The sequence below is a fragment of the Nyctereutes procyonoides genome, unplaced genomic scaffold (genome assembly GCF_905146905.1).
Source record: "Nyctereutes procyonoides isolate TBG_1078 unplaced genomic scaffold, NYPRO_anot_genome, whole genome shotgun sequence".
In the NCBI taxonomy this organism is placed as follows: domain Eukaryota; kingdom Metazoa; phylum Chordata; class Mammalia; order Carnivora; family Canidae; genus Nyctereutes; species Nyctereutes procyonoides.
Window position 1 is genome coordinate 8,325,663 of NW_026575126.1, and position 27,087 is coordinate 8,352,749.

At 44.5% G+C, this 27,087-nt stretch overlaps 1 protein-coding gene across 2 annotated transcripts in view; it reads left to right on the plus strand.

Annotated features, from left to right (window-relative positions):
- The window catches only part of AK5 (adenylate kinase 5), a 234,703-nt gene that overhangs the window by 148,402 nt on the left and 59,214 nt on the right, over positions 1 to 27,087 (plus strand). For both annotated transcript variants that reach the window (XM_055340988.1, XM_055340989.1), the window contains exon 9: positions 26,100 to 26,142. In XM_055340988.1, coding sequence (XP_055196963.1) covers positions 26,100 to 26,142 — 43 coding nt within the window. The remainder of the gene's footprint in view (positions 1 to 26,099; positions 26,143 to 27,087) is intronic.

Here is a 27,087-nt window from a genome sequence, read left to right on the forward strand (position 1 = left end):
CACCTTCCCCTGGCCCTCCCCACAGGTGTCCACGGCCCTGCATTCAGTGTTTGTCATTCCAACGTCTTTCTTTATATTTCTACTCTATGTGTGGCTGTGTCACTAGAATGTAGCTTCTGGGAAAGCAGGCACTTTGTTTCACTGCTACATCGTGGCACCTCGGACAGCATCTGACATGCGGTAGTCAGTAAGCAGCTATTGTAGGGAATATAGATAATGTATTCCTAAGCAGAGTAGGAGTTTTTCATGTTTTTAACCCCTAATAAACTGTCCCATAATGTACACATCCTTCTAAGTCCGTGCTGATAATTCAGCCCTGCCTCACTCATTTTTACTGCCGTGTAGCATTCCCAGAAAAGACTACAGCACAATTTTGTCATCTGTTCTTCTAGCAATCAGCATTTAGGTTGTTTCCAATTTTTAATATTGTAAATTTGGCACAGTGAACATCTGGGAACGACCTCCGTTTCAGTTACGTGGGGTTGGTCTATAACAAATAGCAGGGGAGAAGGTGCACAGGGTCTGGCCCTTGGCTCTGCTATCTCTCACCCTCTTCTAAATCTCCACTAGGGTGAATGGGAGGGAAGTCGAGAAATCAGTTCAGCCCTCTGGCCATCACAAGTAAAATGAGGCCAGTTGGCCACGCAGTCTCTCACTGGGTTTGGGTATCTTCAGCTTAATTATGCATTTCCAAATTGCTCTCGCTGAACTGAGCCTAAATGTTTAAACGTAATAATTGTATACCCGAGGTAATTGGATTTATGCAGCCCTATCACTTCATGCAATTCCAGAACTTTACGCAGTTCCATCAGTAAAAACATGTATAAGTACAGTCATACTATATTTGAAATCTGTGTCAACTCCAAATTAGAAACATTTAGAACAACCTTACAGTAGTTAGGTAAGGACTACAGACTGCCTCCATGTAACACTACTATGTTTTTCTAAATCAGCTTGCTTCCAACACCCTATCCTTGTAGGCAGTGGAAGTTCCATTCTCAGTTACGGCATAGGGAGCCCCTTCTTCTGCTCCTCTGGAGTCTTACTAGAGTCTGGGAAGACTTACCCGGTCCAAAAAGTTTGAAGAAGGGGTTTCTGGTCTTCAACTATTTATGGTCACCATGAGGTTCATATTGTTTGAGGCTTTGTGATTCACTCAAAAGTGGGCTGCTCCACGCATAGCATCCATGCTGCTGGGTCGGCTGGGACCACAGGGCAGTGGAGACCCAGCCATCCACCTACCAAACTCTCCCACAGGCCTCGGAGTTTCCTAGAACTACTGGCATGAGAGTGGGGCTCAGCTCTCGTCCATCCACGCACTACCAAGCCCCTCTCTGTGCTGGGTAATCCCAATCCCCTGGTTGGGGAAGGCAGTATTGGTCCACTCTCCTCTCTTCAGATCACCCTAACCTTGTGCAGCATTGCTCCATCTGCCCTAAGAGGCTAGACATTTGCATTCTCTCTCTCTCTCTTTATCACTGTGTGTGTGTGTGTGTGTGTGTGTGTGTGTGTGTGTGTGTGTGTGAAAGGAACCAACAGCAGAAAATAAGATGTGGTTACTTTTTCATCACATATCCGGCTAGCTTTATTTCTAGAAATTTTAATCACTTTTATTTTTATCAGCTTTTATTTACTCTGAAGATGACTGCATTCAAATAATGTATTTAAATTCTGAAGACCAGACAGTAGCTATCTTGTTGACTTTATGTTTTCCAAAGGGACTTAACAGATTTGCTAAAAGCAAAAATTAATATTTATCACCAAGAAAAAAAAATCATTGTCAGGCAAAGTCAAGTTGAATGAATAGCAGTTGTACCTGCAGCTCTTCACTGGGGCAAGTTTTAACTGATTCAGTCTGGCACACAACTAATTGGACAACATTAATTTTATACATTTTCTGAGTAGGTCTAGGCTACTATTTAAATGGAGATGTTCTTTCTCAAGCTTTTTTTTGTTCCTTTTGCGGAATTTAATTTACAGACTACAATCTTTACGAAGGGTTAAGATCTCAAGTTTCGTCTTTTCTCTGGACAAAGATCTTGAACAAGTTGGTTAATCATGTCCTTTCTTTAGCTCTTCGGTAGAAAGCTTTTTCTACTGTCCAAGCAGTGATGACCAGCTCCCTCTTGCTGAGGGCTCAGTAGGAGTCAGGCTTAGTTAAGTGTTTCGCATACTTTATCCATACCTTAACCCCATCTGGTCAGCATTATCAAGCCCACTTCATAGATATGAAACCGAGATTGAGTGTTACATGACTGTTTCGTGACTTTGCCAAGGTAAAATACCTAGTGTGTTGCTGGAGTACGACTTGAACCAAGCCTCTTTGATCCCAAACCAGTGCTCTGAATCCGGTAGTCATTTCCTTGCTGGCCATTAGAATCGCCTGGTGAGTTGGTAAATCTGCCCCAGCCCCAAAGATTCTGATTTTTTTTTTTTTTTTTTTGATCTGGGAGAGAAACCTGGGCAAAACTATGTTTTAAAAACTCTCGGGTTTGGGGAATCCCTGGGTGGCTCAGTGGTTTAGTGCCTGCCTTTGGCCCAGGGTGTGATCCTGGAGTCCTGGGATCAAGTCCCACATCAGGCTTCCTGCATGGAGCCTGCTTCTTCTTCTGCCTGTGTCTTTGCCTCTTTCTCTCTCTCTATCTGTGACTCTCATGAGTAAATAAATAAAATCTTAAAAAAATGATGTAACTATTAAAAAAAAACTCTCGGATTTGTATTTCCTTGATGGCAAGTGTTGTAGAGCATTTTCTCATGTGCTTGTAGGGGGGCACTTGATGGGATGAGCACTGGGTGTTATTCTATATGTTGGCAAATTGAACACCAATAAAAAATAAATTTATTAAAATAAATAAATAAATGCATAAATAAATAAAATAAAATAAAATAAAATAAAATAAAATAAAATAAAATCTCTCAGGTGATTCTAATGTGCAGCTGGCTAAAAGGGATCAAGTGTGCAAAACTAGGAGAGCAGATCAAAAGCACTAGATGTAAGAAAACAGGATCTTCTCAGATTAGCTTAAATCTGAAGAAAACATGCCAATCCATGATGGTGACCCTAAGTCAGAGTAAATGTAACTGAGGTGCCTGGGATTTTTTGAGTTCCAGATTGTTCTTTCCCCACAGTGGCAGGATTTGTCAGGTGGAGACAAGCACCAGGGGAAGACCCCAACTCAGCAAAGAATTCCTCAGTGAGTGAGGAAGGAAGTGTGAGATTGAACGGTTCCTTAGAGAACAGTGAAGAGAAGACTCTCCCCTCTGATCTTGCAGGAAGATAGAAGTAACCCCCCCCCCCAAACCCCAGCGATGCAGGGAGGGGTCTCATTCAGCATTGGCTCCAACAGAGACTCCTTTTTTTTTTCTTTTTTTAAGATTTTATTTATTCATAGAGACACAGCTAGAGAGAGAGGCAGAGACACAGGCAGAGGGAGGAGCAGGCTCCATGCAGGGAGCCTGATGTGGGACTCGATCCCGGGTCTCCAGTATCACGCCCCAAGCTGCAGGCGACGCTAAACCGCTGCGCCACTGGGGCTGCCCAACAGAGACTCCTAAAGAGGTTAAAAGACCGCGTTCCGGTGCCAGAGAAGAGAGCCACCTGGACATGGGTGCACTTCTCCATCTCCAAACTGGAGCTGGGGCTTGGAGGGCGAGAAGGTGACCGAGCAGGGAACGTGTGTGTCAGAAAGAGAGAACAAGGCAAAGGCACCGACATGAAGGAGCATGCAGCAGCCACCGTGCCAAGTAGGATGACCAAGTGTCCCGGCTGGCCTAGAGCTGTCCTGCTTTTAAAGCCCAAAGACCCGCATGTTGGGAGGCCCCTAAGTTCTGGGCCAGCAGAGATGGATCGTTGGCACCTGGTCCCAAGAGCTGCTTGGCCCCTGCCCTGGGCCACGTTCCTGAAGGCCAGTCCGCTGCCTCTGTATCTTCCTCTCTATGTATCACTTCCTTTTGCTAGAGCACATCCTGGAGTAGTGTCCTAAAAAAGAGTCGGTGGAAGAGAAGTATTTTTAAGTCTTCCTTTACTGAATGGTGTTACTCTTTCCTCATTTTCTGATGGGCTAACACACGGATTTACCTAAGGGCGGTGAGCAGTTTTCCTCGAAATCTGGAAGGCACCCCTTCCGAGCACGCTGCCTTCTACTTTGCCATATTGCAGTCTGCTGTCATTCTGATTTTTCATCCTTATTGTGACACGTGCCCTCCCCACAGTGCTCAGATCCCTGGAAATTTTTTAAGGATCCTCCATTTATGCCTCATTTTCTGAAGTGTCACTGTGATGTGCCTTGGTGTGAATCTTCGTGTCCTTCCCAGGGCTGAGCATTTGGTGTGTGACCTTCCAATACGGCGACTCAGGCCCTCCAACCGTGGGACAGTTTCTATTATTTGTTTTTCTTTGCTCTTTTTCTACCCTCTGCTATTTGTTTCTGCTTTTTAGATTCAGCTGTTAGATTTCCTAAATTGAACTTCTCATTCTTTTCTCTCATTTTCTGCCTCTTAGCTTTTCTAGTATGTTCTGCTTTCTGGGAAATTCCTTAACGTCACCTTCCAACTGTTCTACTGATTGATTTCAGCTCTCATGTTTCTAATTTTCAGGAGCTTTTTTCATTTTCTCTAACCGTTCCTTTCTTACTTTTATGGTTGCAATATCATCTCATAGCGTTCTATAACATTTAGATTGGTGTCTGAATTCTCTTTGCTTCTTACATTATTTTTATTTCCTTTGGATGTATTTGTTTGTACCTCTTTCTTTCATATTTAAAGGTTTCCTCCTAAGTTTTGAAATCCTTGGCCATTGATTTCTATGAAAATGAGGCCGGTGGTGCCGGGATGGCTCAATGAGCTGAGCGTCTGACTCTCAATTTCAGCTCAGGTCATGAACTCAGGGTCAGGAGATTGAGCCCAGTGGGTGGCCTTGCACTCCATGCTCAGCGGGGAGTCAGCTCAAGATTCTCTCTCTCTGTGTCCCTCTCCCCCCCGAAAACACACACACACACTACACACACATGCACGCACACATGCTCTGTCTCTAAAATAGATAAATAAATCTAAAAAAAAAAAAAGCATGAGGCAGGCTGGCATGATGAGGCAATGTATTAGTTTCCTGTTGCTGCTGTAAAAAAATTACTACAAACTTAGTTAAAACAGCACAAACTTATCATCTTAAGTTCTAGAGGTTAAAAGTCCTTAAGACATCAGCAGAGCTGCCTTCCTTCTCTAGGAGAGGCTCTAGGGGAGAATCTGTTTCCTTGCCTTTTCTGGCTTCTAGAAGCTGCCCACATTCCTTAGCTTGTGGTCCCTTCACCCATCCTCAAGGCCAGGAGCTGGCCTCTTCCTGCCCATCCAGTCCCCTGTGTCCTCCCTCGCTCTGACTACTGCTTCTTGTGCCTTGCATTCTGACTCTGACCTCCTACCTCTAAGGACTCTTGTCATTACAAGGCCCCACCCTCATCTGCTCATCAGGATAATCTCCCTATCCCAAGATGTCTAAATGTAATCACCTCTGCAAAATCCCGTTTACCATGGGTGGGTTCTGAGGATTAGGACATGGGTTGATTTTGGGTAGGAGGTTGGAACATTACCTATTAGAGGCAGGGACTGGGCATTTTTCTGTGGACCTCCAATGCCAGAATATGGAAATTTTGCTATTGTTTTCCAAACAAGTAACTATTGGTGTCTTGCCAGGGAACAGGATCCTGGCTGTTAGTTTACTCACTGAGAGGGGACTTAGTAATCCAGATGTCCCATCTCATTTTCAGCCTCTGGCCTCCTTTCTGGGTCCCAGGACCTAGGTCCTTTGTCTTTAACACTTACCCTATCTCTTTTCTCCAAAGAACCCAAGTCATCTTATCAAAACTGATCTAATTTTATCACTGTCCTTAAAAACCTCTTAATGCATCTTACTATTCTCAAGATTAATTTCGAACTCCTTTCATGGATGGCAAGTTCATAAATGGCTAGACTTCTGCTTGCTTCTCTAGCCAGTAAAAGTTCTCCAAGTATCCTATCCTTGCCCTGTGACAGCAAGTTTGGGAGTATGCCATTGCCTATTGATTCCTCTGAGTGGCCCCCACCACCCCAGGAGCCTGGAAGAGCCACAGAGACAGACACCAAAACTGTCTCTCTTCATTGATTTGACCAAATGGCTCTCACACTTTAAGGAGAATGAGAATCATCTGGAGCACTAGTTAAAACACAGTGCCCGTGCCCCGCTCCTACAATTTCTGATTTAGTAGGTCTGAGGTAAAGTCTGAGAATCTGCATTTCTTACAAGTTCCCAGGTAATGCTGTTGCCTCTGGTCCAGCGACCACACTTGGAGAACTACAGATTTAAAGGCTACCTGTTGAGCATTGTCTTGTTCACCTCTACATCCCCACAAGCTAGCATAGTATTTGGCATAAGGTAGGGCCTTAATAAGTGGTAGCTATTGTTATTATCATTACTGATGGAAGCAACTGGAAAAGGAAATTTATCTCGAGTATCTTGAACTAGGACTAGAACTATTATTTAATTATTATTAAATATCTGTGACTTCTGAATCATTAAAATACATTTTATACTATTTTAAAGACATAGAGCTTGGGGATCCCTGGGTGGCTCAGCGGTTTAGTGTCTGACTTTGGCCCAGGGTGTGATCCTGGAGTCCCGGGATCGAGTCCAACGTCGGGCTCCCGACATGGAGCCTGCTTCTCCCTCCTCCTATGTCTCTGCCTCTCTCTCTCTCTATGTCTATCATAAATAAATAAGTCTTTAAAAATAAATAAATAAAGACATAGAACTTAACAATCTTTCATCTGGTCCAAGTACCAAGAGAAAACACTGACATTTAATGAAATCTGTGCAGGCTCTAAATTTTATGTGCTTACTATCAGCAGAGTGATCACTTTAGGCTTAAGGGGCATCTCATATCTCAGAATTATGACAGAATTCTAGATCTTGACCAAGAATATAAATTTCATTAGTAAAAGAATCATTAAGACAAAAACGAAGAACATTTTCACATGCAGTGACTGTGTCCAATGCATGCTGATAAACTGATTAACCCTGATTTTTAATTTTTTTTTATGATAGTCACAGAGAGAGAGAGAGAGGCAGAGACACAGGCAGAGGGAGAAGCAGGCTCCATGCACCGGGAGCCCGACGTGGGGTTCGATCCCGGGTCTCCAGGATCGCGTCCTGGGCCAAAGGCAGGCGCCAAACCGCTGCACCACCCAGGGATCCCCTAATCCTGATTTTTAAAAAAGGCCTTATAGAATGGGTCACTGTACAGACAAAATAACCAAAGGTGTAGACAAGGGATTATATCATTGCTAGTTACATTTCAAAAGATGAATCCAATTAGAAGCATTTAAAAATAGTAGCAAATGTCACAAGAAATATACAAAGCAAGTCAAAGAATGAATATTTGTATACATAGACCCACTCTGCCCTTTCAACACGGATTTGTTGCCAAACTCAGATAAAGATTAGAATTTGTTGGGCAGCCCCAGTGGCCCAGTGGTTTAGCACCGCCTTCAGCCCAGGGCATGATCCTGGAGTCCCGGGATCGAGTCCCACATCGGGCTTCCTGCATGGAGCCTGCTTCTCCCTCTGCCTGTGTCTCTGCTTCTCTCAGTGTGTCTCTCATGAATAAAATTGAAAGAGAAAGAAAAAAGAGAAAGAAAGAAGAAAGAAAGAAGAAAGAAGAAAGAAAGAAAGAAAGAAGAGAAAGAAAGAAAGAAGAAGAAAGAAAGAAAGAAAGAAGAAAGAAAGAAAAAATATCCAGTGTTATTTGTAAATTAAATTACCCATCTTAAAATTGCTCTACATTTCAGCTTGGTTTAAAATGATCCAGAGAGGCCATCAAAATATTCTAGAAACAATATTTGATGAATAGAAAGTTTTCTTTATAGGAGGACAAACAGTAGTCTTTGGAAAAGCATTTCTAACTCTCTACTTTCTAAGACTATTTTCTGCTTTTCCAAGGCCCACAAGCTCTTATGCTATTCATAAGGACAAGAAAGCGGATGGTCTGTATGACCCACATCATAAACTTTACCATTAGCTTTAGCACAAGAAAATTAACAAGCCAAGGATCCCTTTCACTGCCTTGGTCTGGCCCATTGTAGGTGCTTAACAAATAATTGCTGAATAACTGGATGGGTGGATGGACAGACAGATGGACAGACAGACAGATGAATGGATGAGTTATATATGAGTCCTGAAGTTTCTGTTTAAAAAAATTCTTACTTGAGCAATACTTGTTTATTTCATAGAAGTTATAAAATATAGATATTTAAAAGGAAAAGCACCTGTAAACATACATTCAAATTTAAGCTGTTTAACATGTTAATACTTTACTTTTTATTATAAATTTTTGCATGTACGTATATACATATTTATGAAAACAGGGATCACAGTATACCTACTATTTAGTTACCTATTAACAATAATGTGTTGTTAGTTTCTTTCAATATTAACAAATATGCTTCCTCACCATATTTAAATAGCTGCAGAAAAGCAGAAGAAGCACAATAATTTGGGAATTTTGCAGATTTGACTAGTCTGAATTTCAGAATCATATTCAATAAATAAGTGGCATTTTTCTCTATGCCTTAAAATAATAAAACTGGGTTTGTTGAAAGTATTCTTCATATAGGCTAAGAAGATTATTATTGATAACCTGAACTCTGTTTTAATGGAGAAAAGTAATTTGTATCAATTTTCAGCAAACTAAAAGCTCTGCAATGCTTAAGCTTATCTTAAAAAATTTATTCTTTTGACTAATCTAATTGTGGTCCTGCTGTCTTACTTGCAGTTTAGTATCAAATCTTGTTTCTCTGGCATGCAAAGAATTCAGATCCTAATAGGATTATGATAAATATGGATTAGTTGGGTATGAATTAGTGAAGCATTTCAAATAAGTTATAGGAGAATATTGGAGGGAGGAACCTTCTTCACTCCTGATGTGTAAAGACTACCTGTTTAAAGACTACCTGTTGAGCATTGAGGGGGCCCAATAACTAGCACTCCCCCTTTCTACCTAACTTTTAAATAATAATTGAGAAGTCCCCAAACAGTCCCCTTTTTCCTCTGGACAGTAAGGGAACAGAGCTCAACACAGCGAGTCTGATAATAATAAGTGAGGTTCACATTGGTTTAGTGCTTTTGGAGTTTCATCCATCATCTCCTCTGAGGCAAGAAAATGTCAATATGTCAATTCAACAACTACATATTGAATAACTGTGTACTAAATGTCAGGCAAGATGCCAGATTCTGGGGTGACAAAACTTAATTAAGATTCACTTAGTGCTTACCTTCAGAAATCTCAGTCTCTTGGGAAAGACAAGCATGTTACAAAAACAAAGCCTCATTGTGTGTCTTACTTAAAGATTGTATGGTTGCAAGTCACAGGAACCTGTTTAATCTAGCTTCCATGAAAAGGGAAATTTCTTCTTAAACTTTGGGGACCTCTCACAAATCCAAGGAAGAATGTACCTGACCATTAGGAACACTGCAGAACTAGGAGCTGATAGAGTATTAGGAATCTCCCCTGGGACGCCTGGGGGACTCAGCAGTCGAGTCTGCCTTCAGCCAAGGGCGTGATCCTGGAATCCCAGGGAGCCCGCTTCTCCCTCTGCCTGTGTCTCTGCCTCTCTCTCAATATGTGTCTCTTATTAATAGATAAATAAAATCTTTTTAAAAATTTAAATTTAAATTAAATAAATAAATAAATAAATAAATAAATAAATAAATAAATAAATAAATAAAGGAATCTTGGGCAGCCTGGGTGGTGCAGTGGTTTAGCACCGCCTTCAGCCCAGGGCCTGATCCTGGAGACCCGGGATCAAGTCCCATGTCGAACTCCCTGCATGGAGCCTGCTTGTGTCTCTGCCTCTCTCTCTCTCTCTGTGTCTCTCATGAAAAATAAATAAAATCTTTAAAAAAAATAAAAATTTTAAAAAAGAAGCTCCCTTCATTTTATGTCTGTACCCCTCTCTGCATCTTCTGCTGGTCTCCTTTACATGGCGGTAGAGTGTTCACCAACTGGGCCAGCCAACAGAGAGGCCACTGTTCCTCAGCGTACATTCCCAGGAAAGGATACCGAGTGTCGGAGCTCCGTGTAGGTGCAGTCCTGATCCGATCCCCTTTGGCCACCAGTACATTCTAGGGGCGGGATGGGTGCTGGGTAGTGAGTCCAAAAGATGCTGACTATGTTGAGAAATTATCCAAGTGTTATGGGTTGGTGAGGCAGGCGTCACCTGCTGCGTCTCGTAGGCTGCAAGCACAGTGGAAGATGAAGAGATGAACATGATCCACCACCAACTTGAGCACAGGCCGGAGTGTGAAGCGGTGGGCACCACCACAGAGACCCAGCGTGCAGTGAGCACACTGCAGAGGGAGAGGATTCTGGGTGCGGGCGGGGGAGGGGGGGAGACCCTTGAGTCCTACCTTAAAACAGGTCTTTTAATAAGAGGAGTCTAGGGAGCTAAGCAGGTCACTGAAGGAAAGATTATGGGCTGAATATAGAGGCTGGGAAAGGCAGTGCACATGGGGGGCCAGCCTGGGGGGGGGGGGCTTGTGGGAACAGGCAGGAACACTGGAGGGCTGGCCTTGGCCAGGAGGGGGCTTTTTCAGGGCCGCAGTGGTCCAAACTCCTTGTCATCCTTGGACCAGGAAGACACACCATCAGATCTGCATTTTAGAAATATTCTATGGACTGAGAGGAAACAGGGACTAAGTGGACAGACTGTTTGCAGACAGGCTGTTAGGAGGGTGTTTTAATAATTCAGGCAAAGAGAGATGAGGGGCTGGGGTCAGAGCAGAAGCAAAGGGAATGAGATCTAGGTCGAGGGAGGGGGGATCTGCAGGACCTTTCATCCAATTCTGGGTCTCAGCTCTGAAGACTGGGCCTGGGAGCTCTTTGCCAAGAAGTGGGGGCGCTTGTTTTGCAGTGTGCTCCTGGAAAGAGGGAGCCGCCTCTTCTGTTTGCTCCCCCCACCACCATCACTCTACGCACACCGTGATGATCGATGTTTGAGGGTTGACAAGCTGGCAAGCCTGAGTTCGTGTGAAATTTCTAAATCCTCCCTCCCCGTGACATAGTTTTCTCATTCATGAAAGCGAAGAGGCTCCCACTCCAGGTCCTGTGGAGAGAGAATACTGATAGCAGGCCAGGAAGAAAGAGCGACAGCTCCACATTACCTTTTTTTATTTTTTTTAAAGATCGCTGCAACTTTCAGTAGATGAAAAATGTGTATCTGCAATTCATTGAAGGCAATGAGTAGTCTGTTCTTGAGTTGCCATGGCAACTGCTCAATTAAGGGGAGAAAAAAGAAAAAAACCAATGTACTGTAGTTGCTCTTGAGCTCAGCATTCTTTAAAAAAAAAAAAAAAGGAAAAAGGAAAAAAAAAGAAAGTAATATGTGTGGTATTATTTTCCCCAAGGCTTTCCTAAGACTGCATTTTTTGCTTTGCCTTCCCACCAGCACGTCCTGTTCACCCCTCCACGCCAAGCTAGATGCCAGGCCTTGCTGTCATCCGTGGTTAGCAACACATGAGCCTCAGATTTCACCTCTGGATGTTCTGTGGTGACATTTGCTCACATCCAGCTTCCACCAAAGGCCACTGGGATAGATTTCTGTTTTTAAGGGTCATAGAGTAGGGCCTAAATTGGAAGAGTAGGTGGGAATCGTGGGTGGGTTCTAGCACCAGGTCTGAACCCAAATTTATTTTATGGCCTTACGTAAGAGACGGGACTTTTCCGAAGACATGAAAAATTACCCTTGCTTTGATAATACTAAGGAACAAAGGATACAATAATTATAACATCTAACACACACCAACTGGCTGTTGATGAAATACTTTCAACAGTCTCATTCTCTCTTGGCGCCCGCTCTCGGGGGGCCACCGTTCTTCCCCCTTGGGACAGAGTGATCTTTATAAAAAATGCTGAGGTAATCTTGTCACTTTCCAGTGTACAGCTTTCAATGCCTTTCTTCTTGCTCGTGAGATAAACCTGAACTCTCTCTGGGACTCCCTGGGGCCTTGCCACCAGCTCCCTGGCTGTCTTCACCCAGCCTCACTGGCTGGGGCACAGGCTGCTCCCCCTTTGGACCTTTGCATCAACTGAGGGCTCTTCCTGAGACAGGTTCTCTCTCCCCACCTCCATTCCCTTCCCTTCCTCCATTTGGCCAACTTAGGGCCCATTCTCCAACCCTGATCCACAACAGAGCTCCCGGAATCTTGTATTTTATATACATTCATGTTTAATATACATTTACTTATGTGATTATCCAATTAATATTGGTCTTTCCAAGTAGACGCAAATCTCAGGAGCTCAGGGACCATGTCATGTTCTTTAATTTTAGGGCAGCCCGGGTGGCTCAGTGGTTTAGCACCACCTTCAGTCCAGGGTCTGATCCTGGAGACCAGGGATTGAGTCCCACATTGGGCTCCCTGTGTGGAGCCTGCTTCTCCCTCTGCCTGTGTCTCTGCCTCTCTCTCTGTCTCGCATGAATAAATAAATAAAATATTTTTAAAAAATTATTTAATTTTAGTACATATGCAGGAAAGACATGACGAGCCATTGAAGAAAGGGATTTATTCCAGCATTTAGAGCATTCCCATTACCTTTCAAGGTTTATGTCTTACAACTTCAGGGGAAGGAGACCGCTCTGAGCTCCTAAGATGTGTCCAAGGAGACCGGTCCTGTCCCTCTCCCAAGGTAAAGTGGATTCATAAACAGAAAGCACACTCCGTATTTATACCCTGCCTTTTCTCTTCAGACCTCATCCATTTCTCCAAACGGCAGCATTGTGAAAGAGGAAGGGAGTGGTGGTTCCTGGGATTGTGTCAGTGGGGCTGGAGGACCAGGCCAAGGCCAAGTTGGCGCAACAAGTGCCAGACTTAGAAGCAGAGTGTATGTTGACTTGGATGAGTAGCTCGGGGGGGAGGAGCTGAGGGAAATCGGATTGCTTACATGGAAGGTGGCATTTGCAAGAACCACAAAACTCTCATTTCCTTTTCCCCGCTGTAACTCTCTTTTTTTTTTCTATTCTGAATATGTAATGGAGAAAAAAATGATCAAGCTTCCCCTCAAGGCAAGCAACTACTAGCCCATGGATGGCCTTTGTGCAAATAGAAAAAAAGAGCCTCCTCTAGGCACACACATCCTTAGGGACACACAGGTTGGTGAGTAGATTCAGTTTCTACTCAGCTCCCCAACCAAGACGATTTGCAGCCCTCCATCGAGAATGTCCCAGCTTTTAAGAGTTCACTTCTTGTCTAGGTTCGTCTTTCCTGAGCTTCTTTTATTTCTGCTTTTGGCAGTCGTTCCTCTTTTTCTGCATGGCATTCTGTATGGAGACTTTGAGGAGTAGAAAAGAGCAGGCTGGTTTCCTTGGTTGCTGCATCTGTGTGTTTCTTGGTAGTGGGTTGAATGTGTGCCTTTCCCATATGATGTCATCGTGCCTTTTAAATATTCCCCAAATATTCTCTGCCAAAGGCTCTTCAAAAGATAGTAAAGTAATTCTCTTCTACCTCCCGGGGAACGTTGTCCTAAGATTTTAAAACAAAGAGGAGATTAAAAAAAGAGAAAGGCTGGCCTTTGAGTACAACGTATTGCAGGAGGCACAAGCCCGTTAGCTAAGACAGCATGGTCTTGGCAAAATTATAGCAGACAGCCAAGAGGGAAAGGGCAGTCCCTGGGGAAAGGATTTTCAAATATTGTTTCAGGATAAGAGGTGCTGGGTATCAGGTAACTATTGCAGCAAAACTGTGTAGAACTCAGTAGCTTAAGGGGCGCCTGGGGGGCTCAGTGGTTGAGTATCTGGCTTTGGCTCGGGGTGTGATCCTGGGGTCCTGGGATCGAGTCCCCAGTGGGGCTCCCTGCAGGGAGCCTGCTTCACCCTCTGCTGTGTCTCTGCCTCTCTCTGTGTCTCTCATGGATAAATAAATAAAATCTTTAAAAAAAAAAAAAGAACTTAGTGGCTTAGAACCACATCGACTTATTTCTCTTGAGATCCTGGGCTTGGCTAAGCAGGTCCACTGAGAGAAGCTGGGCTCGCTCACACCCCCACAGGCTAACGTCCCTTTTACATGTTACCTTGGCTACGCTATGGGGCCCAGTTAACTTAAACCAATCTAGATGTTGCTGTGAAAGTATATTGTAGATAATAGGGTTAACATCCACAGTCAGTTGCCCTCAGGTCAAGGAGAATATCTTTTTAAATTTTATTTATTTTTAAAAGATTTGATTTATTTATTCATGAAACACACACAGAGAGGCAGAGACACAGGCAGAGGGAGAATCCCTGCAGGAGCCCGACGTGGGGCTCAATCTTGGAATTCCGGGGCCACGTCCAGGGCAAAGGCGGATGCTCAACCACAGAGCCACCCAGGTGTCCCAAAAATATCTTTTTTTTTTTTTTATTGAGAGATGATTGCCATGTAACACTGTGCTCATTGGAGGTGTACAAAATAACAGTTCGATATGTGTATATATTGCAGAATGATCACCACAGTAAGTCTAGCTGACATCTATCCCCACACAGTTACAGATACTACATGTGCCTGATAACTTTTAAGATTTTCTCTCTCAGCCTCTGGTAAAATTGAGTATTGTTGACTATAGTTACCATGCCCTACATCACGTCCCTAGGACTTATTTATCTTAGAACTGGAAGTGTGTACCTTTGGCTGCCTTCACCCCCTGTGCCTGGCCCCCACCGCCTGTCTCTGTCAACCACCAATCTGCTCTCTGTATCTATGCGTTTAGATTTTTTTAAATTTAAGATTCCACATATAAGTGATGTCATATAGTATTTATGTTTCTCCGTCTGATTTATTTCGCTTAGCGTAAAGCCCTGAAGATCCACCCATGTTATTGCAAATAGCAGGATTTCCCCCCCTTTTCTTAAGATTTTATTTATTTATTCACGAGAGACACACACAGAGAGGCAGAGACACAGGAGGAGGGAGAAGCAGGCTCCATGCAGGGAGCCTGATGTGGGACTCGATCGATCCCAGGACCTGAGCTGAAGGCAGACGCTTAACCCCACTGAGCCACCCAGGCGTCCCAGGGTTTCCCTTTCTTATGGTGAGATAATATTCCAGTGTGCCTGTGTGTGACATTTTCTTTATCCATTCATCTGTCAGTGGACACTTAGGTCTCTCCACACCTGGGCTATCGTGAACATCCTGCAGTGAATGTGGGAGTGCGGGTATCTTCGTGAGACGGTAGTTTCTTTTGCTCTGCAGGAGTACCCCTAAGGTGGAATCGCTAGGCCATAGAAGAGTTCTATTTTTAATTTTTTTGAAGAACCTCTACACCGCTTTTTCTATAGTGGTTGCACCAGTTTACATTCCCACCAACAGTGAGATAATCCTGGATAACACGGAGGGACTCATCCAATCAGCTCAAGGGCCTGGGGAGCAAAACTGAGGTTTCCCTGAGGAAGAAGAAATCCTGCCTGTGGTCTGCCGTGTTACCTCCGGTCCTAGGGTTTCTAGCCTGCTGGTCTACCTTATGGATTTCGGACTTGCCCAACCAGCCCCCACGCTTGCGTAAGCCAATTCCTTGCAATGAATCTCTCCTAGAGATAGAGATATGTAGATAGAGGTAGATCTTTCTGGTTCTGTTTCTTTGGCCCAACTCTGCCTGGGTCTGACTCAGCTGCTGGGTTGGCCAGAGCCTGGTCAGTGTAGGAAGGCCTTGCAGGGATGAGTGGAACTCTGCTCCACATGGTGTCTCATCCTTAAGCGGCTGGCCTGGGTTTGTCCTCATGGCAGTAGCAGGGGACCAAGGGAGGCCATGGCAGCGTGCGAGCTCCTTGAAGCATAGCCTGAGAGCTGACATCCCGTTTCCTCTTCCTCCTTCCCATGGCTAAAGCAAGCCATGAAACTGACCCAGCTTCAAAGGTGGGAGAAAAGCCACCTCTTGATGAAGACATCTACAAAGTGACCTTGCAAGAGGCAGGAATGCAAAGAGTGAAAATTTCAGGCCAGAGCCGCCATTAATCTCTTACAGACTATTTGAGACAATAGTGCAGAAAAGGACAAACATCAAGCCTTTTTTTTCTAACCACCAGTATGCCTCCCCCCATAAAACTATAAAACATTCAGAGCTCTTCATATTCTTATAAGCGGGCGACTATAAAACCTCCCTCCTGGAGTTTGCATGAGAATAATGAGATGTCTGTGAAAGCAGTGGTTGTAGTGCTTGGAAGGAGCTCAGCAAATGATCCTTCCCTCTGCCAGCAACCCTTGAGCACCAGCTGCATACAAGAGAAAGAAGGCAACACATATCGGAAGCACAGGACTGGAAATTTAATTCAACTCTTTTTGTAGGGTCAATGCGCATAGGCAAAAATTATTCTCAACACAAAATAATTACTTGACAAATGTCTTAGTCCCTATGTGGTAATTCAAAAATGGTTCTTGGGTTTGCAGCGGCAAGAACCACCTCATGGATACAAACACAATCCAATCCCCGTAACTTCTCATGATTTTGAATTTTCGTATTTAATGGCAGATTTTCAAGCTGTGTTTTTTTTTAAGTCGATGCTCAGGTTTTGGAATCAAACAGACCTGAATTCGAATCCCAGCTCGCACACATTCTTTAGCTCCGATACTCAGGCAGATTTCCATAATCCCTAACACAGAGCCTCAAATATGTGTAATGGGGATGATAGCATCTCCTTCAGTAGGCTGCTAGTGAACAAATTAAGTGAGATGATACCCAATAAGTGTAGTTGTTATTGTGATGGCCAATATAATAAAGTGATAGAAATATTTTCAGGGCTTAGAGTGATCTGAAATGCCTTTTTTTTAAATGGTCTCAGCTGCCTGCTTACATCACCTGTTAACGCTCCCCCCCCCCCCCAGCTCCCAAAAATGACTAGGACAGCGCCGACCCTCATTGCACCAGCTCAGTGGGGTGTGGAGAGACTTACCTTCTGACGCTGGAGTGGCCCAGAGGCTCCTCTGTGAACTGTCAAACTTGTACATCTAATAGTCTATCCCCAGAGACCGTCAGTGCAAATAAGTATCACCACACAGGCAAGCATTAAGTGAAATAACCACAGCAAATTAAATCAGTAATAATGAAGATAAAGTGATCATAGTTTATAATGAAAATAAGAACAGCAAGAAAGCATCCTTCCTGAAAACTCTTGGATTGCCAGTTTTAGCACGTGCCACACTCTGTGGGAGCACCATTCCAGGGCCCTTGTACAGCAGCCAGATTCTTAGAAAACTCAACTCTAGTCCTCCGAGAGCTCTAACAACACACTGATTTTAGGTTTGGATTCCAAATACTCTTAACCTTTAATAACTCATTTGCTGGAATACTAGTAAGTGCCTTCAAGTATGAGCTAAAAAAAATATGAAATTCTATATACTTGAGCCATTTTTTATTCAAGAAAGTGTTTTGCAACTGTGGGTAAGTTCAGTAGGATTCAGTGAGTTGCTTGCACCAGCTAATAACCTAACTGAAACTGGTTTAAACAATTTAGAATGTTGTTTTCTCCCTTCACCTCAGCCTAGAGGTGGATAATTCCAGGGTTGGACCAGCAGTAGTCATATGGGGCCAGGCTGTTCCCCCTTCCCCATCTGCCCTTCCTGGTGTGTGAGCATTGCCTCCTTTCAAGTCTCAAGGTGGCAAGGGCCACTCCAAACACCTTGTCCTCACATTACCGTTTACAAAAATAGAATGAATGAGTGAGGCTGATCCCCATGTTGGTCCCTCTCTCTTTTTAGTAGGGAGGAAATCTGTCCTTTCCTTGCCTTTCACATCCTGTTAGCCCAGATTTGGTCACAGGCCTATGCCTATAATGCAGAGAGTGGAAAAGCAAGGGTCTGGCATCTTCAGCCACCTCCAAGACGGAGGTGACTCTGCCTGCAGGAAGGTGGGCTGTTGAGTAGGCACCTAAGAGTGTCTGCCAATGAGGGTTAGGGAGGAGGGCAGGGGGCTGGCCCTGGAAGGGTTCTAGAATCACCTATTCCATCTCCACCCACAGGAGCTCCATTCTTCTCTGTTGGTGATATTGGGCTTCCATATGAGATTTTTCTGAATGAAAGCTTCCATGATAAAAATCATTTACAACCTTGTGTTTTAGCACATGCTCAAATACTTCATACACTCTGTGAGTCAAAACTGTTTGCTCACTGTTACGTTCCCAGCATCTAGAACCATTCCTAGCATATAGTATAGAGCTCCCTATTGCTGCTCTAGCAGATGACCACAAATATGGTGGATAGAAATGCCACGAATTGATGATCTCACAGTTCTGGAGGTCAGAAATCCAAAATGGATTTCACTCAGCTCAAATCAGTGTTCCAGCAAGATCTCATTCCCCATCGACTCAGGTCTACACATTGTTTCTAGTGGGAAGAACACGTTTTTTGACCTGCCTCTGATTCACAGCTCCAACCTGGATGTCGTCGTTCGTTCCTCCTTGCTGTATGTCCCACAGTCACCAACTAACCCTTTTCCACTCCCCACCCAGTCTGTACCTTCTAGAACCTCAGGGAGTTGGACACGGACATTCAGTTTGGGGAATCAAGAACATGAAAGATGTAGGGCAAGGTTGGAGCTGGACTCTAGATTTAGGGGTGGTCCTTGGGAAGCCGTTTGTTGCATCTGTCATGGTGATAATCAAGAAGTGCTTCAGAATGCAGAGAAGGAAAAAAAAAAAGAATGCAGAGAAGGTATTGGGGGTTCTCCAGTGATAGGCGAAGAGCTCAGAAGGCAGAGGGATCAGGGAGGAGTTGTCAAGGAGTCCTTTGAACCCTCCACTTGCTCACTTCATCCCACCTGCCTCCTCCTAGTCTTCCTTTTTAAAGAAAGATGGTGGGAGGGACAAAGGATGACTCCTCTGGACAACACTTTTCTCCCTGGAAAACACATGAACACATATATAATAGGTGTAATTCTAATAGTTAACCTGATTTTCCATTTTGCTGAGAGTAACTCATAAGGCGAGTTCTCAAAAGCACCTAACAGAGGGCTGGAGACAAGCCAACGTGCTTTGGGTTCCCAGCAGCTGAAGCTAAGCTTTGCCATTTTACCTCCATTTTTATAAAGAATAAGAAAGCAAAGAGGTAAAGGCCAAATAACTCACCTCGGTTAGACTCAAGTCAGATGTGACTTATGGCCAACATTAACTTTGAATGAGAGGAAATCAGAATGGGAACTTTGCTCCTCCCTTAACTCCTGACCAAGCCCTGCTTGACAAAGGTGCTCCATTTGGCATGTGAAGACACGATCCAAGTGTGCCCTACATGGTCTTCTAGCGGTGAGGTGAAAACAGGAAGTAGTCAGAAAGCCTTTTCCCTTAAAATTTTTATGAGAGACACCGACATTTCAACTTATACGCAAAAGAAGAAAAACACCATTCCTTCTAGAGAATAGATCTGTAAACCACTATTTAAAGTAGTTCATGGAGAGAACCAGCAATTTAATAAGACTGGAAAAAAGGTTAGCCTAGCATCCCCTATATATATTTTTTTTATCCCTGTTTACTCAATTATACAAGTACTTCCACAGCAAGCAGACCTCTAATTGTGTATACTTCGGTGAAAGAGAAATGAGACTCGCCGTAAAATAAATTCCTGGGTGTAACTAAATTACACACCACTTCCCATACTTTTTTTTTTCCTCCCAAATTGCCCATTACTTTAAATGAAAACATGCTTTAGAAAAGAACTGTAAACACTCCAAACATTGCTAAAGGACCAGTCTCCCTTCTTCCTGCTGATAAAATGCAGCTATGGGTCTATTTGCCAATATTCCCGGGCCAAGGATTTTTGAAAACGTCACTCACGGCTGCCCAGGGAAGTTGACAATGTCACTTTCAAATCCCCTGGTGAGCACAATCCAGCTTCAGTCCCTCCTTGAGCAGATGAATCCCTCCTCCTTCCTACTCGGGTGCCACCACGAGGGCTCCTGTCCCCCGTGTCGTGTCACTCAGTGTTCCTGCACTTTGTGCACGGCCGGGTCACCACGCTCCCTGGGGGCAGCAGGACAGGCTCGGGAACCAGGAAACCCCACCGTGGGGCAGCCCTCGCAGTCACAGATGCTCGCTGAGCCTGAATTCCCTCATCTGAACCCTGGGAGCTTTCAGACGTGCCCACCTCCTGGTGTTTTTCCGAGAATCCATGAGACACATTAAGAACATTAAGAACACTGTAGATACTACAAAGGAGCAGGATCTACACTGCAGATACTACCAAGGAGCAGGATCTACACTGCAGATACTACCAAGGAGCAAGTCCAATAACCGTTCTTAAAATGGTTTTCTCACAAGGTGTTTTTGTTTTTGTCTTTTAACAAGAAAGATTCCAAAATTTTTCATTTCCAGGTTGCAAGTCGGGGAAATAGCCTGGTATTGTTTGAGTTCTTGTTTTAATTATTATTTCTTCCTGTTAAGAGTCTGCTTCTCAGTGAAGATGACCCCTTCTGCGAACTGCAGAACATTTTGTGCCTCAACCCCATCCCCACCTTCCTGCTGGTGCTTCTTGGAATCAGTGGTTGAGGCCTTAGATCAGTTTAAAAAGAAACCTAGGAAAATCCTAATATTGCTGGTGTTTCCTGGTCCATGAGTCTTCCAGAATTTGGGTCATCTGCTTAATACTAGTTGAAGTAAGAAAAAATTAGAAAAGACTGCTTCTTGCATTTGTTTCGGAAACTAGAGGATCTCTTCAAAATCTGTTTTTTTTTTTTTTTTTGAGTCTTGAAGTTGATATTTGTGCACAGTGTTGGAGGAAGAAAAGAGTCTTTGCTTTGCAGCTTTTGTGAATTTTAGGGCAAGAAATTCATTGTAGCTGTGACATTCTGTTGTTAAATAAAGCCTCTCTCTCATAATCCCATTTGAAGCTATATACATTTTTATACCATGAAACACACATACACAAACACACACACTATTTAATACAAATGAGAACTAGGAAGATAACCCCAAAATGACCTACTAGTTCTCCTTCCTTCCCTGGAGAGCTTTTATTTCATGATCCCTACAAGGATTTTTATTTAAAGAGTTTATTTATTTAAGAGAAAGAGAGAATGAACAGGGGAGGGGCAGAGGCTGGAGCAGACTTCCCGCTGAGTGGGGAGCCCCATGTGGGGCTCAATCCCAGGACCCCAAGACCATGACCCAAACCGAAGTCAGATGCTTAACCGACTGAGCCATCCAGGCGCACCCCCAAAAGGATTTTTGAACATCAACACTATCTACCTAAAGAGGGGCTGTAAGAATATCTATGTGATCTCCTGTCCGACACCAGGCAGAGGATGCTGATAAGGAAACCCCGGCTGGTGTCAGGGCACTGAGGGAGGAGTGGAGGCTCAAGCACGTCCCCATCCAGGGCACACAGAACCTCAGTTACATCATGCCTCACGCATGGGGTCGCAGCAAGGATCCGGCGAGATGGTATCTGCAGAAACCCTTCCAGAGCTGGAAGGCCCTCTTTCAGTGTCAGCTTCCTCGTATGACCTGATCTGCTTGTGACAATGCCCCCCAGAACTGGTCCTGCACCCAGGAGCACGCAGCGTGCTGCAATCAAAGCAGACTGAAGGATGTAATTTGTTAGGACAGGTGACCCCACTTGGGAGGCTGTGTTGCTCTATTGAGGGTGACAGACATCCGTATCCCGAGGCAGTGATAATAGGAGCTCTGACCCTAAAGGAAAACACATACACACACCAACTAGCTGCTCTTCCAACCAATAATCCCAGGACCTTAGGCTTGCAAAAGCGGCTCCTTACCTACACATCCACGCAGGGAAATTAAGTTGAATGCAAATCGCTTTGGGGCTTGAGTGGAGAATGAGAGATCTAGACCAAAACAAATCCATAGTCCAAACCCAGTTTCCCATAAAGCCACAGATCCTGTTGTGAGAGGTCCTAGCTGTGTGCCTCCAACAGGTGCTTGACTTCTCCCCTTCAGTTAGCAAGGTGCTATCATAGATACAGCACTAGAAGAGGTGGTGACCTGAACTTTTCTTTCCTTCTTTTTTTTTAGATTTTATTTCTTTATGAGAGGGGGTGGGGGGCAGAAACACAGGCAGAGGGAGAAGCAGGCTCCATGCAGGGAGCCCGATGCGGGACTCGATCCTGGGACCCCAGGATCACGGCCTGAGCCCAAGGCAGACGCTCAGCCGCGGAGCCCCCCAGACGCCCCTGAACTTGTTTCCACGAGTGAGTGGTTCTGCTGCAGCTTTCCCCATCTTCCCCAACAGTAATCGCATCATCGCAAGGCTGCGTCTTGGCTCCACGGGTGTGAGTCATAATTGACACTTACATAAAAATCTGTGCCAAGATTAGCACTATTTCTGTCTGTTTGTTCAGATTTGGCATTCCGCGCTGTGCGCCCCAAAACTTAGTGTAATACTGGGAGAGTCACCTTTGTACCCACAAGGCCCAGCCTCCCCATTCAGACCCGCAGGTGACAGGAGGCGGCCTAGACGGAGTGCACACGGCGAGAGGCTTGTGTAACAGAAGGAAGCACGTGGGCCCCGGGCCGGAGCTTGGTAGTTAACGGGGTGTCTCCAGGTGTGCCTCCCCCAAGAGGCGGCTCCAGTGCCCGGGCAGAGAAGCACCTTACAGGTATTTCTCAAATAAGCTTATAGAGCATTTTGCTTCTTACAGAACTGACATCCTGAAGCAATGCCTTTCAAGCAGAACACATCTAGGATTTTGAAAAGAAAGAGAAGACGTAGGGCCTCCAGGGTCTGTGTGGCATCTTTTTCACCAAAACCAGAAGGGTTTGCCTTTCATTAGTGGTTGGTGTTGTGTGTGTGTGTGTGTGTGCGCGCGCGCGTGTGCACGTTTAAGATGCCAGATGAAGTTTATTTGCAAAAGAGTCACATAGGAGGGGCGCCTGGGTGGCTAAGTGGCTGAGCGTCTGCCTTCAGCTCAGGTCATGATCCCAGGGTCCCGGGATCTAGTCCGGCATTGGGCTCCCTGTATGGAGCCTGCTTCTCCCTCTGCCTGTGACTCTTTCTGTTTCTCTCTTTCTGTCTCTCATGAATAAATAAATAAACTCTTAAAAAAAAAAAAAGAGTCACAGAGGAATCATGAGGTTTATGGAACATCACTGGAAGATAACACCCCCCAGTCAAACCTCCCATTTACCTGGGCTGTCGTGCCAGTGAATGCAGTGTGCCCCATTCCTGGTTGCACTCGGCTCCAAAAATCTGTTCACTATCAGTGTTTTCATAGCAAGAATCTGGGGCTCATTTGAAGCATTTGGACAAACAGACTAGACGTAGGCTATAAATAAGAACTAGGGTAAGAAGAAGTCAGACTCAAGAAGCCAAATAGAGGTAAGATAGGCCCCTTTATAACACGGTGTGTTGTTCTATGAATTCAGATTACCCTTCATCAGTCTCCTAAATCATGACAGCCAAATATAAGAAGTATCTGATGGGGCAGCCCAGGTGGCTCAGGGGTTCAGCGCTGCTTTCAGCCTAGGGTGTGATCCTAGAGGCCCGGGATCGAGTCCCACGTCAGGCTCTCTCCATGGAGCCTGCGTCTCCCTGTGTCTCTGCCTTTCTCTCTCTGTGTGTCTCTCATGAATAAATAAATAAATAAACAAACTAAAAAAAAAAAAGCATCTGATGCAGTTTAGCCTGCAAGACGGGTGTAAGTCTGATAATTCAACAGTAATATTAAAAATCCAGGGAGAGAACTGCCTAACGCTACCTGGATATGTTCCGTGGCTCTTTGACAAGCAACAAGCAGAATCTGCTTCCAACAGTGCTTTTCCCACAAAGGCTACTGAGCCTCTATGTAGCTGCATCTTAGGCAAACATATAACTGCTTCACAAGATCCCTGTCCCAGGTGGGCTTCCCTAGAAGCAAAACCTGAACGGGGGCCTCTCTGCAAGTGGGGAATTAGGGAGTGCTCTTCGGAGAGGGGGAGAGATGCAGGGTAGGGCACAGCGGTCCTTGTGAGCAAGGGTGGGATCCCAGCTGGATATTTGCTTCAGGCTAATCTCGAGGGGAATACTAGGGCACAACTTGACAAAGAGTCATCCCACTTTGAGGGCAGAGCCAGACTTCCGTGAGCCCTTAGCAACAGCAGAGGGATGGGTGCACCAGCCAGGTAGTGGTGGCCGCTGAGCTGAATGGGACTAAAGCTCTAGGAGCCATGCTGTGTGGTAGGAGATGCAGTTCTCATCCTAACTCTGACTTCACTAAAGACATGATGACATGGCCATAGGCCCCTCAAATGACCTCTGTAACCATCAATTTCCTCATCTGTAAAATGGGAGAGGGGGATGGCAGGGTTGGATAAGATGATCTCTATAACTCCCAGCTCCGAAATGCAGTTAGGCCAAAAACAGAAGTAAGGGTAGGCTCACTGAGGCATAATTGACATTTTTCCTATTCATGGAAGGAAGTTAATTAATATAAATGTGTCCCTGAATGGCCACTCGATTAAAAACTCTTCTCTCACCTGGAATAGCTCTGGATACACAGGCAAATCTAAGAAGACAAGCAGTAAGGTTGCCCTGAAGGCGTATGTTCTAAAAAGGGATGGCAAGGCTCTGTTTTCAAACAACTAACTCCTCTCACAGCAGTCACCTCAAGGGAGCATTAATGCAGCCAGGCAGCCTCATTTGACGGACTCCTACATCAAAGCAAATCAGAAGCAAGAGGCTGGGGTGAAGCGTGAGCCACAGGCTGTCCCCACAAAATGGCACAACCTCCACCGAGAGCAGTTGGGCAAAATCTATCAGTCATAAATACATTTCCTCTAAGACCACACGACACAGCCCCTTCTCCGGGAATTTATCCTGCAGGTGTATGTGTATGAAATGACCTTTCCCCGAGCTTAATCACTCTGCTACTTTTTCCAAAATAATCCAAGATTGGAAACAACTCAGTGGTCTGTCAATAAAAGATGAGTTAAAAACAACTGCGGAACCTTCCCTGCGATAGAATACCGTACAACCGAGAACATTCTGCATTCTGTATGGGTCGTGGGAAGTCCTCCAGGGTACATCGATAAGTGAAAAAGCAAGAGGAAGAGCAATATCATTACAGATCACTATGAGTATTATGAACACACGTGCGCATGTAATAGAAGTGCGCTTCTCTCTGTGCATGAAATGGAGGTAACAAGATTAAATATTTATAGTCAGATGTATCCAGAGGTATCTGGAAGTTGCTTTTTGTGTATCTGGGAAAAGATGCGAAGAAAACTTCTATGAGTGGTTACCTATAAGGAATGAGGGAGTGGGAAATTGAGATGGATGGAGACCTAAGTAGAAAGTAGAACTCTCACCAGATGTCTTTTTATAAATATTCATCCTAGATTTTTCCCCCCAACTACCACTGGTTCTTCTGTAAGGAAAATGCAGCAGCTGCTTGATTAAAAAAATAAAATAAAAAGAATTTAAATGCAGGCATCAGCCAAAGCTGGTCATTCCGATTTCCTTTGTTTCATACTTTAGTTCTCGGGATTGGCCAGTGATTAACCATGGGACTCCCAATGCTGCAAATACTCCTATCTGGCCCTCTACAGAAAGGGTGCCACATCCAGCTTTAAACCATGGAGTTGTTGGTAAAACCGCTGTGACTACACCCACCAGTGAGCTTTGGGTACGGAAGAGTGTTGCCTTCTTCAGATCCACCTTTCTGATCACAGAGAGGTCATGCACCAGGAAGTCGAGGTGCAACATGGTACCAAGCAGTACAGCAACAACAGCAGAATCTGAGCTTTGTCCCTCACTGCTACGTGATCTTGGGCAACTTCTCAAACTCTCAGTTTCTTCATCTCTTTTTTTTTTAAGATTTTATTTATTTATTCATGATAGAAATAGAGAGAGAAAGAGGCAGAGACACAGGCAGAGGGAGAAGCAGGCTTCATGCCAGGAGCCTGACGCGGGACTAGATCCCGGGACTCCAGGATCATGCCCTGGGCCAAAGGCAGGCGCGAAACCACTGAGCCACCCAGGGATCCCCAATTTCTTCATCTCTTAAAGGCGGATAGTAATAGTGCTTCCTTCAGAGGGCTGTTTGGCAGGTTAGGTATGTCAATGTACGTTGGTGAGAAATTTAGCACAATACCTGTTAGTCCTGTTATCTAATATTTTGATTTTTTATGTACAGGGTGATGACCAGTTAAATGTATTTGGAGAGGACACCATGGGAGGTGAGTTTCCTTTACTGATCAGACCAAAGTTGTGTTTTAGTACCTTCGAGCATGTCTTTTTTATTAAACACCAACTGAAGAGACGATAAACTTCCAACAGCATGCACTTTTCCCTTAGCCAAGCTACATGGTTCAGACTGGAGCTCTTTGGGTCTTTCCCGCCCTTGGTCCACACAAAGAACCAAAGGAACACTTTACTTAGAGATACCTATCCTGACTACCCAGAGAACATGGCCCTCGATGTGCTCAGCGAAAATAGAATGTTCTGGTAAAATTAGTTTGGGGAACACTGAACACCCAATCCCCTTTGGAAGAGGCACACGTAACAGCATAGCAAGACTCCCACCAGTCCTGCAGGACAGGCAGCTGGCTAACTTTAACATTCTTCAAATTTATCGGAATTCAAAAATCTGTTACCTGTATAGTAGTTCCTAATCTGCTGCGTGCTGTTGGGCTGCAACCTAAGAAACACCCAAATTATCCTGCTTTGTAACTGTTGTCATGTTAAAAGCCTTGCAACAAGGAAAACATCCAGCCTTAACTAGCTACACGTAGAACTGAAAATAGATAAAATTATGTGAATTTGAGATGGCCCAAAAGAGATAAGGTTCATGATTGCCCAAGTAAAGTACCTTCTAACGTTTCCACTCGGTAATAAATGTTGCTGTAATTATGGTTCATGAAAATATGTTCGTATTGACTGTGAGCACATACACGTAAGTGATCTGGCTTTCCAAATAGCCCTCTAATCCTACGCTGATCCATGAGCCTGAGGTGATAGATAAAGTGCCATCTGATGATAATGGCTATAGCAGTATATGAAAATCTCAGTCGGCAAATGACATCATGGTGATTCATGGGGAAAAGCACATAAACATGAGCCAAGTGCAAATAATCAACCCGGTCCCAACTGGGTAGGGATTGACTGATTGCCTAATAAAGTTT